The sequence below is a fragment of the Aulonocara sp. 'chitande type north' Nkhata Bay genome, linkage group LG10 (genome assembly GCF_057382095.1).
Source record: "Aulonocara sp. 'chitande type north' Nkhata Bay isolate Kocher_YH1m ecotype deep benthic linkage group LG10, A_spYH_male_GT1.1, whole genome shotgun sequence".
NCBI lineage: Eukaryota > Metazoa > Chordata > Actinopteri > Cichliformes > Cichlidae > Aulonocara > Aulonocara sp. 'chitande type north' Nkhata Bay.
Genome location: NC_141353.1, coordinates 21944002 through 21956101, shown reverse-complemented (window position 1 = coordinate 21956101; position 12100 = coordinate 21944002). Strand labels below are relative to the sequence as shown.

The 12100-nt window shown below is 39.6% G+C and overlaps 1 protein-coding gene across 1 annotated transcript; it reads left to right on the top strand.

The window, feature by feature from the left end:
* The first annotated feature begins 893 nt into the window (after positions 1–893).
* LOC147320875 (beta-2 adrenergic receptor-like) lies at positions 894–11024 on the top strand. The gene is made up of 4 exons (XM_086309092.1): positions 894–1131; positions 4122–4278; positions 4388–4679; positions 6895–11024. Exons 2-4 carry the CDS (start codon positions 4125–4127, stop codon positions 7928–7930), a joined length of 1482 nt encoding a protein of 493 aa, XP_086165218.1. The 5' UTR covers positions 894–1131; positions 4122–4124; the 3' UTR covers positions 7931–11024.
* Positions 11025–12100: the final 1076 nt, after the last annotated feature.

Sequence of the window (12100 nt, the reverse complement as noted above, 5' to 3'; positions counted from 1 at the left end):
GGTGGTGGAGAGATAATGATATTTTGCAGCCACATCATCTGGGGACCTTGTGGTGTAAACGAAAGCTCAATGAACTGAACCAACACTGCAATGAAGAGTGTGCCAAAAGTCCCCCACAAGCATGTGAAAGATGGATAAAGTCATTCTACCAGCTACTGAATCAAGATGTGCACTTAGTTTTTCACAGGACTGTGTAGTGGTAGAGAAATCAAGGAAATAACTCATGAATTGATGTCTTTTAGAAAATTCAAAATTACATAATAAAACACTTTGTTTCCCTCATCCACTGCCTCTAAGTTTGTCTTAATGAGACTTCATGTAGTCCACATTGTATTAAACATTTTAATATAAAATTATAAATATTAAAATCAGCCCTGCAGTTTGGAACAAAGAAACAATCTAATTTAAGGTTTAATGCAACAAGAGACTGGTGAATGGATGTTTAGCCTTGACTTTCTGTCTGAGCATGCAAAGTGATTCTTATTATATCCTCATACTGATACTGAATGCGCAGGTTATGGGAATACAGTATAATGCCATATTCAGTTTGAATAGTGTTGCTGTTATGTTTTGCACTGCTGTGGTGCAGAAGTACAGCTAAACAGCAGCCAAATACAGAAGTCTGTGGTTTTGTTTGGCACCTCCTATGTGAGAATGTGGGGAGGGTGGTGCTGAAAAGAAGCTCAGAAAAGCTGCCCTGAATAAATAAATGTTAAAACCCTAAGGTTTCCCAGAGAGCACTGGGTGCTGTCCGGCTGTCAGTGCACTGCAGACATATGATATATAGCAAAAGCCATTCCTTGTCCTCTGATAGGCTACTATCCTGCTGTGATGTCATCGTGGCTTGCTTATAAAAAGGCTGACAGACTCAGCTGCTTCAAAGGGGCAAGTGTGCTTGAGACCTGAAAGTGTTTATACATGTGTGGGAACAGAAACAGGGAGCGAGACAGAGCACGCGCGTGTGTGTTTGTCTGTGCATGTCAGTCGCACACTAACTCCTGAAATTAACAACTCAGCAAAAAATGAAGAAGAAGCTGCTGGCAGACACTTTATTATGAATCTTTGTGTGGTGGATTTAAAAGCTTCTGGAGTATGAAATCACTGGACTGAAGAAGAGGACAAAGTCTGGAGGTAACAATTAAAGAACACCTGAAAATAAAAGTCTGTTTTACAAAGTGCAAATCTTGCAGGCAACCTATTTGTCACGGGTGGAAGCACCACTCTCTGTGATTTATTTGGACTTATCAAAGCAGTGAAATTAATATAGATTTAAAGTAAATGCTAAGGGATCAGTGCAGATAAAGAATCTTCAAGTTTTTCTAGTTTTACAAGACTATTTGACGATGAGATTGTTTAAAACATGTGCACCTAACTCTGACATCACGGGAGATTTGAAGATTACCTATCATATAATCGTTTAAATTGTCTGACAAAAGCTACAGATATCATTGATTTTCTTCCTTTTCTTCCTGTTATTATGGTATCAGGACAGAAACTTGTTTATCTTTTCCTAGTAAAGCATGTGTCATTTTCACAGTTTGCTCTACCGCCATCTCTTTATTTTACCGATGACAACAAAAGCTGGGTGTTCTCTCTCTCTGTGTATTTTCCACACACTTGCAGCTTCATGCTTATATTTGTGCAAGAGCTTTTGTGTGTTAAGTGCTCAGTGTACTTACTATCGCCATGCTCCCTCAGCCTAAATATTGGGACTTTTACGTCTCAGTAAATCTTTTGTGATTGATTCGGTCTCAGCTGTTTAAACAGTTTTGGTTAGGGAGGCGATTGGAGTCAGTTTTCCAAGTTTGACTTGGTATTAATGTGTGCAACCACCTCCTGCAGTACTGATCCCCTCTGCAGGGGTAGTGCAGGGGTCATTAAGGCAAAGAGTAACAGGGTAAGTGGCTGGTGTTGTGAGAAAAACAACAGCGACTGTCACATCATGTAAACATAAATGAATCATGAAAGTCTGATTTTTGTGTGTGTAGTGCACAATCACACACATTATTGTCTAACAGAACTCATTTCAAAGCACAATTAATGAAAATGCTATTTTTAAAAGGAGTCTGCACTTACCTTTCCAGCAGATCCATCATTTTCTCTGCACTTTTAGTTCGTATTTACTAAAATGTTAATGTGCTGACTTAGGGACGTTTTCCAAGCAATGACGAATGTTCGCACAAACACGCTGCTGTGGACGCAGACGGCATGATTGACAGCATACCTGCTCTCCAAATTAATGTGCGGTGCCTCGCACTTGCAAAGTAATGACACCGTTTAACTTTCATGTTTAGACGATTATGCCACTTACAGGATGACTGTCATAAAAACAACAATCGCCCGACATTTAAAAAGCATCCCAAAATTCAACACTTTGCTCATTGACCCTGGGAGAACTGGGTAAACACTCGTGAATCAATGCACCTCTTTACTGCTGCCAATTAACATGTGTTGTGAGTGTTTGGACTGCATTGGAATAAAGGCAACATTCACATGCATCTAAGTGCAAATGCACACAGAAGATCCAGTTGGCCAAACAGCCTTACGATTAGCATTAAGACATAGATGTGTTCTTCTCTTAATTGCACATATTGGAGAAAAGCAAAAATAAGTCAAATGCCACCTGTGAAGGGCAAATAGTCCATAAGTAGCAGACATTTAGTATCTGTCTACTACTCATGGACTGTCCAGACAGGATGACTTATACAACGTACCATCCCCCGACAGGGATCTACATCAGAAGCGCAAACAAGGATCGCCATATGTCTGCTGTCAGTTAGATGCCTGCTGTGGAAGAGCATTTATATTCAGTCTTGTTTTTATTATTACTATTTATGCTGGAACATGACTAGAAATAACATTGAGGAATAAATGCAACTGATGCCAAAACTGTACTGTTATGTATTTTTTAATGTATCACTGGAATATATCTATATCACCATCAGAGCAATGTGGGGATTATTTATTTAAGCTGCCTGTTGTTGCTCTGCCATGCACTGCTCCTTTGCAAACACCAGTATACGGGCTCCTGGAGCCTATATAGTATTTCACAAGCCTTGCTCTTCCTCAGCATCAGTTATTTGTGCTTAGTAACACCCTGAATCGAAAGTGTACACTCTGTACCATGGCACTAAGATTAGTGTGTAGAGGAAGTCCTGATGGCCTAGTGGTTTGGACAAGGACATTTACTTCCTGTAAAAGTTTGCTGCTCACTTTTCTCCTGTTTTCTGTCACTGCAGTATTCATTATCAGTTTAAAAAAAAAAAGAAAACTAATAATCTACATGTTGGATGCTGATACATGACATTATATCACAGGACGTATGTTGTCACTGGGGAGGATATGTTTAAATCATGACAATATAGAGGAACATATAACTTCCTCTGTGAACACATATACACAGTATGTATGTTTCGATAAGATAAAAAGCAGGCTAGCTCTCATCCACAGACTTCTGTGAAAGCTATTTTTCATCAAATACTGCTCAAAGTTTGATATCTTTTCATTCTTTGATCATCCTGGCAGAAAGAATGATCTGTTGGAATACAAACAGCTTAAATATACTCCTGTGTGTGTTAATGGCACTTTAGGAGCACAATCATCTGTCTGTGCATTTACTTATGTAAGCACTATTATATAACAAGGGCATTTAGTGTCTTCATTTACATGTGTTGCAGGAGCCATCCTCTTGCTTTTACCAGCACTGGCATTTGCTTTTTTGTTTTAATGGCATTAATGGTGTAAAAAAAAAAAGGAATACCCTTATTTGTTAAAGAAGGCCAAACAGATCAAAGGGTCACATGTAATCTTATTCAAAAAGCATCGGAGCCCGAGCAGATAACACCCCACTAGGAAGTGTGTGTGGACTAGTTGCAGCCAAATGCTGATCCTGTGGACTGAGGCTACACCAAAAAAAACATACAAATCCCATAAGCTGCTGCACAAACTGCTAAAAGCATGACAAACACAGAGGCATACCAAGGAACAAATACAAGCTGTCCAATCTCTTGTATACCTTTTAAACGTCTTCCCTACTAAATTGATCATGCATGCAAAACAATCAGTTTATGTGTCTTTATCTTTCGTGACCAAAGCTGTGTTTTTGTGTGTTTTCACTGTAGATCATGGGAGGTGTGAGTACTGTGTTAGCACAGACTAACCATTCACAGCACAGTAACTTCACCCAGGTCTTCAATTCTTCTAGACCAGAGTACAGTGATGCAGAACTCGTGCTGCTTGGTGTTGCTATGGCCATTCTGGTCCTGGCTATAGTTTTCGGTAAGCTGTGACTCTTTCGGTTCAATCAGATGACGGCTTTTATTTGAAATGCGCTTTTACAATTGATCCAGTTCATAGTTTCGAACACAGTTTGCTTTCTTCTACACAGGAAACGTGTTGGTGATTACCGCCATCCTGCGGTTTAAGCGGCTCCAGACTGTCACCAATCTTTTCATTGCCTCACTGGCTGTTGCTGACCTCATCATGGGTGTGGTTGTGGTCCCCTTTGGCTCTATCTCCATCCTGCGGGGAGTCTGGCAGTTCGGAAATTTCATGTGTGATTTCTGGACAGCGACCGATGTGCTGTGCGTGACTGCCAGCATCGAAACGCTTTGTGTGATCGCACTGGACCGCTACCTTGCCATCACCTCGCCGCTCCGCTACCCAACACTGCTCACCAGGTACAAAAGAGATGGAGCTTGACTAGTATGTAGTATGAGGTTAGATCAAGCTGCTACTGCAAATATCGCTACATTTTCAAACTTTCAAAGATGTTGCACACTTTGTTAAACCCAACCAGTGATGTCACATCAGGTGCTTTCTGTCTCCTGTTAAAGGCAAACACTGTTGACACGTGTTGCGGTACAACCAGAGTTGCAACATACTGGAAAATATGAGACTTGATTTTATTGTATTTGTTACAATGACAATGAAGATATTCTGATTCTCAAATACAGTCGTGGTAAAATATGGATATAGTAACATTAAAATAATCGTTAGCAGGTCTTAAAATTAGTTAAATAAAACTTTCAATGAACAACAATACATTGGACATATTACACTGTGTGACTGTTTATTATACAAAATTAATGCCTGATCGCAGAAGCAGTGTGTGAAAAACTGAATACTTCCTTACTGCTTCCGTTGGGATTAACAGGGTAGGTAGCAGCCAGGTGCTGCTAATCAAATGCACTTCAATAAATGTGTAATCGCCTCAATAAAAGCAGATGTTTTGGCAGTTTGCTGGTCAGGAACATTCAGGTGTGTGTTAACACAATGCGAAGAAGAAAAAACATCAGCAGTGATTTTATGGACGGGGTTATAAGGCCATTTTTAAACAATTTGAAATCCATCATTCTAAACTGAGAAAAAGGATTCACGAGTGAAAAACATTCGAGACAGCTGCTAATCTTCCAATGACTTCTCAGCAAATTCCTCCTGTTGGACCGTGCAGTGCTCAAAGAAACTGCAAAATACCCAAGAGCTACATCTCAGACTCTGCAGGCCTCAGTTAGCATGTTAAATGTTGAAGTTCGTGATGGTACAATTAAAAAAAGACTTAACAAGCATGGCTTGTTTTGGCCGAGTTGCCAGGAGAAAGCCTCTTCTCTTGAAAAAGAGCATAGCAGCACAGCTTCGGTTTGCAAAGTTGCTTTTGAACAAACCACAAGACTTCTGGAACAAAGTCCTTTGGACACATGAAACCAAAGTGGAGATTTTTGGCTATATTGTGCAGCGCCACATTTGGTGAAAGCCAAACACAGCATATTAACACAAGCACCTCGTGCAAAATCTCAAGCCCACTTTTTGCGCCTTGGAGTCAGTGAGTCGATCATGAACTCTGTGTACCAAAAGTATTTTAGGTCAAATTCAATCATGCAACACGACAATGATCACAAGCACAGCAGGCAATCTTCAATGACTCAAAAAGAAAAGATGTTCTAACTCAGTCAGATCCAGTTACTGTCCAGACTTCCAGCTGATTGAAATTCTGTGTGACCTTAAGAGAGCTTTGAGTAAATGAAAACCTGCTCACACTGATGAACGGAAACACCTCTGTAAAGAAGAGTCATAATTCCCCCACAATGATGTGAGAGACTGATAAAGACACACAGAGAAAGACTATTTCAAGTCATTGCTGCTCAAGGTTGTTGTGCAAGCGAATAATTCATGTTTTTTTTTACACACTGCTTCCACATATTAGCTTTGTTTTTATTGCAGAAATAATGACACAGTGCAACATGTCATGTGTTGTTGTTCATCTCAAGTTATAGTTACCTCGTTATAAGACATGATGATAAAGACTAGACAGTGTTTAAAAAAATAAATCCTGATATGTAAAACCTTAGAAATTATAGATGCTGTACTTCTTTTTTCTTTTTTTACCATTATTATATCTGACTCAAATTCATCAAATTAATACATGTATAATGTAGGTAACAGTAAAGAAGAAAAGCCATTATCTTAGTGATTAGCCATTTTAAATCTGAATGAATCAGAAGGACATATTTAGCAGAATATAATTAACCAGACCCCAAACTCATAATTACCCACAAATACGTTACATATAAAATTTAAAAGGAAGCTTAAGTAGACCACCAAACTGAAAAAGAGTGTATTTGGCATATGACATGGGGAGAATGAGAAGAATGAGGCATGTTATCTCTGCATGACGCAGTGCAGCTCATGTTACCTGCCTGAGCTAGATCCTGGGCTTAGCTGTAGTTAATTTAGAATGTAGTCGTGGCTATTATGTTGCTTTTAGAGCTCTTTTACATTTTTGGACAACCAACATAATATTTAACTAAGAAAATATCTCTGTGTTGTCACTCACGTCTACTGTTTGCAACATTCTTCACTTCTCTGCACACTCTTTTGTCTCCTGCTGATAACCAGGGGTCGAGCTGTTGCAGTGGTGCTCGCAGTTTGGGTGGTGGCCTCCCTCATCTCCTTCCTACCCATACATCTGAAGATGTCGGTGTCACATGATGACATAGCTCTCTTATGTTTGAAAGATGAAAACTGCTGTGAGTTCAACACGAACACGGCATATGCAGTGACTTCTTCAATTGTATCATTCTACCTGCCACTGGTGGTGATGATTTTCCTGTACACCCGCGTGTTCCAGGAGGCTCAGAAACAGCTGGAGAAGATCCGAGGAAGGGAAAGACATATGTATAACTTGCATTGCGCTTCACAGTTTGCTTATCCTGATGATAGCCCTGCATTAAATCAAAGCAGGACAGGAACTGAGGTGGGAGAAGAAGCAGGAGACGATAGTCTAAATATGCAGAACCCAAGTATGGACACTGGTAAAGAAGAAAAGGGGAAAGAGAGCAGATTGAGGACAGACAAAGGGGACGGAAAACATTCGGCCACAAAGCGTCTTAGGTTTTCTCTTAAAGAGCATAAAGCTGTAAAAACTCTGGGTATCATCATGGGAACTTTCACACTGTGTTGGCTACCATTCTTCATCCTCAACATCCTCAGAAACATACTCAGCCTGAAAAACATTGAGGTACCCTTTAGACTCCTCAATTGGCTTGGATATTCCAACTCAGCCTTCAATCCTCTCATCTACTGTCGCAGCCCCGATTTCAGGCACGCCTTCCAGGAGATACTCCATTTGAGGAGTAAGGGAAGACAGTGGAGCATAAGGAGACTATTGGGACTATGCAGCGAGAACAGCGGTTATCCCCCACAAAGGCTGAATGGGAACTCAGCTCTTACTGATGTTACAGAGCTTGACATTCAGCATTCTAGATGGAGGGGCAGTGTGGAGAGTTCAATTCAAGGCAGCTCACTGAATCTGGCTCCTCCATCTTCTTGCTCTGAGCAAGTTTTAGATGTAGCTCCAGGATCCTTGACCAACGGGCAGGCAAACCGTTCTGCCACCTGGAGCTGTAAGGACAGTCTGAGTTCAATAGCTTGACCAATTAGAGCATTAGGATTCCCATTGTGTGTGCAGTAAGCACCGATTTGTTGAAGTTAATAATGTTTGTGTTTGAGAGTTGAGTAACTCAACCTTTTGGTCTTTTATAAGGCCACGTTGTCAACGTTTTTATTTATGATCCAGGGTCCGATTTTTCCTCATAATGGCGTGAATCAAGAAGGCAGCTAGCTACATGGGCAAACTATATTCAGCAGTGTCTCCTTTCAAACAGGTATGAAGTTTGTCTCGATCATGAAGGCATCATGCTGTAGCTTATTTAACGAAAAAAGGGCAGTTTTTTGGTTCACGAGCTTTAAACACAGGAAAAGTTTGCAAAGCAGCGCCTTGAAAAAAACTCACAAAGTGACATCAAACATTATCAACTTCCTGAAATTGGAATTACTACAGGGATGATATTGGTACCAAATAAAACATGTTTTAAGAGTACTAAAATATCATGCATGCTACTTCATTCCAAAATGCTCCTCAACTAAAGTCATGAGATTACCTGTTGCTTAAAAACAGAAGAGGAGTGAGCCGTCGGCGAGGTTGCTGCTTCAAATCACTGCACATTGTCAAAAAGATCATTGTCCTCATAATAAGAGTGCAGCACAGCAGCATTAGAATGTACTGGAGAGCACTGAATGCTCTGTAGGTGCAGTAACATTTGAGAATGTTGAGCAGAAAGAGGACAGAGTCAGAACATTAAAGACTTTCAACTACTGTTGATCATTAACAGCCCCTGAGTTATCAGGTGGGATGAATAAGATTCGCATCAGTAGATGTACTTCTACACCTCCCAAAGCTAATATTTATTTTAGAATCAATGTCAAAATCCTACATTGCCTTGTTATCTCATTCACAAGATTTCCTGAAAACTTCTGACCTTGAGGTCAAGGTCTCTGAGATTCTGACTCGTTCGAGATTTTTATCAATTTGAATATCCTGCGTCGCCTCGTTCTCAAGTTATCTCCATCACAAACTTGAGTGTCTACCTTGCCCGCCCACTTGCCAGGGTTACGATAATACTCAATCAGGTTTATACAGCTGAAGGGTAAAAATGAATTTTAGAATAAGTAAAAGTGTTTTGACAGAACATAATGTGTTCTTGCAAAATACCATCAAAATACCAGATGAGGACTACCTGTCTTGAAAAGCTGCCACAGTAATGGAGCCTTTTAAGTCAAAAACGGTGGTTTCTTACATTGTTCCACAAAGGATTAAATGTGAAATTTAAATAATATTTGCAGTTAAAATAAACTTTTTTTTCTCAGAAACCAAAGTTTATGTACAATATCAAGATAAACTCTCCATGAACCAGAACCCAACAGGACTGAGATAAAAAACTACATGTTTGCCCAGTGGCCCAAGGTTTTATTTGAAACGGGGAGTATATTTTAAGGCTCGCAGTTTGCCTGTTTTCTTCATTCCTTCTAACAAAACTCACAACTGGTCTGTAGTTATTTGGTGGTGTATAACTGTGTATCAGATAAACATGTGAGACCCAAACTTGTGACTGTCATGAGTGTCCTCCCCATGTGTTGGCTTCCTTTCATCACGTATTCCCTTAAACTATATCCCCCACTTTGTCCCTCCACCAACAACACCATGAACCCACGCTTTCCTTTTATCCTGTCTGCTTTTGCTCTGTTATAAGTACGAACGGTGCACTCTGTCACAAGAGCTGGGAGATCTTTTTTTATGTAGTTGGATCTGGTTCAATAACATTGTCTGTTACACTCCCTGTAAAAACATACCAATCAGGTTACACATATTTTAAGTGCTTACTTTATACATCGCTCTCAGCAGAAGCTTTGCAGAAACAAAAAATTTGTTTGGATTAGTCTTTCTTTCGCCATTTCCTAAATTCAAAGTGATGATAATAAATTTGTCCAAATACGAAGCAGAGCAAGTCAGACTGAAAATGATCTCTCTTGTTCATCTTTTATGTGCACAAATAATTATTTGATATGTGATTTTTTTTTAAATACTCTTGAACAATGTCAGTTACTGTAAATATCACCTACATGTATCTGTCTCAGTGTACAGTATGTTTACAGTATGTGAAAATGAGTATTTTTTGCAATGTAAAGCTCGAAACATCCACAGAATCTTCTTAATGTACTGTTGAAATTTGGATTACCTTTCAGGTGGGTGTTGTTTTTTGCATTGGGGTTCAAGTTCATTAAGTTATGGGAAATAAAACAGGTAGAATAACTGAAGTGTGCCTTTTGATGATAACTGAACTTACTGAAACGGACTTGATAAATCTTACATTACACCATAAAAAAGAGTTTTAGTGTAAAATTTTATAAAAAGTTTTCTCTGTACTTTTGAAATCGCACTTTTTAACCACATACAGAAACTTAAACAAAAAAACAAACAACGTACTGACTGAAAATTGCTCCTCATTTTCTGTTTTTTAAAGGAACTTTTTTGTCAGTGACATGGGAAAGAGGAGATCATGAATTTTATCCAGTTGATACATATGGACCCTACAATAAAGCACCAAAACATGAGGCTACAGTAAGTAAGAAAGAAACAAAGAAAGAAAAAGAAAAAAAAAAATATATATATATATGATGATGATGATGTGCCGTTAGCATGCAGTTATTTTCTCAGTTACAGGTTACGGGGAAATCTGGGTGTATTTTAATGTCACTGTATTTATTCCTTAGATAAAATAAATAAAACACTGCTAATCCGGTCCTTCCTAGCTTTGTCTTAGCCTTAGCACTCACTGAAACAATGATGCTTTTCAAGTAGCCAGTGGAAAATACAACTCAGTTACATGCTGTTGACCAAGCATGTCTAAAATATTATACAAGAAATTTCCACAACTGTGGAATATTTAAGGAAAATGCTTCCTCCAAATCCTCTCAGGCTGTCCAGTAAAATGACATTGAAGAAATGTGATTTTCACTGTGCTGCACCTTTATCCTTTTAAACTAACCCCTGAGACAGGAGCTTTTTGTGCTTATTCAGTCATCCAGGTTATTCATGAAGACTCCGCTGTCACGTATGCATTCAAGTTAAAGGTTACGTGCAGGTGGGGTGGGTTGTGTGCTGTGAGTTTGGCGTGAGTGCATGTGTGTGTGGGTGCATGTGACACATAGTGACAGCTGCAGCTGGTCACAGCAGCTACAGTATCAGCTGCTGGAGAGGAAATACAATCAGCTTTGCTGCCTCAAAGCACTCATACACACTTCTTTACCCTCACACATGAAAACAAACTGTGGATGTGTCCAAGTGTGTTTGTGAAGTTTGACCCATTTCCAATTTAGGTATTGGAAGATTAGCGTGTGGAGGCATCCTTTTTTTGGTGCGTGTCCAAAATGTTAACGATACTGTTGGTGTCATGATTACCTTAGATACTATGCAACTGAGCTCTATATGTGTGGGTAGGAGTGCCTTATGTTTATGTATGTTTTTGCACACAGCCACCACAGTCGGCACGTAAAACATGAGTGTAGCCATCTGTTTGTTAAGTCCCAGTGTGAAGTATTACACCAAGCTTTTTGTCATCACCATCTATCTAGAACTGCATTTCACAAAACGAGGCAAGTCGGAGTCTCGATATCCAACAGAGGTTTCTCTCATGACAGCATATGCATATTTTTCAAGAGTTGTCGACCATCTTGGATGTGATACAGTCACCAGTTGCAAGGGGAAAATGTGCATTCCCAGACTGGTTGGCAAGTGGTTGGTGTACGTTGCTGCTCTAGATGGTGCTTTAGCTAAAACCTCCTTGTGCTTTCTTTGGTCACTAACAGGCCACCACGCTTGCCTCACTAACCCCAAAATGCTTTTCTGGCATTTTGGAGGCATGACAGTGCAACAAATTTAACCCAATGACAGCTAGCAACCTCCACAAGCCACTGCCAAGCAGTCAGGGAGTACATGTTTACTTACAACCAGTATAACATCCAGTATGGAGGACTATATCTTCAAGCTCCTCCAAGTCCAGACCCAAGTCTCAAGCACTGTGTACATGACATCACAAATGAAACATCAACAGACTTATTTTGGCTACCAGACAAGTTTCCACTGCTGGAAAAAATCCAAATTCCAGTCATCAATTCATTAACTTTACTTTGAGGAATAAACAGCATGTTAGTTGTTTATATACAGCATATAGTATATACAGTATGGTACCAACATATAAGTACT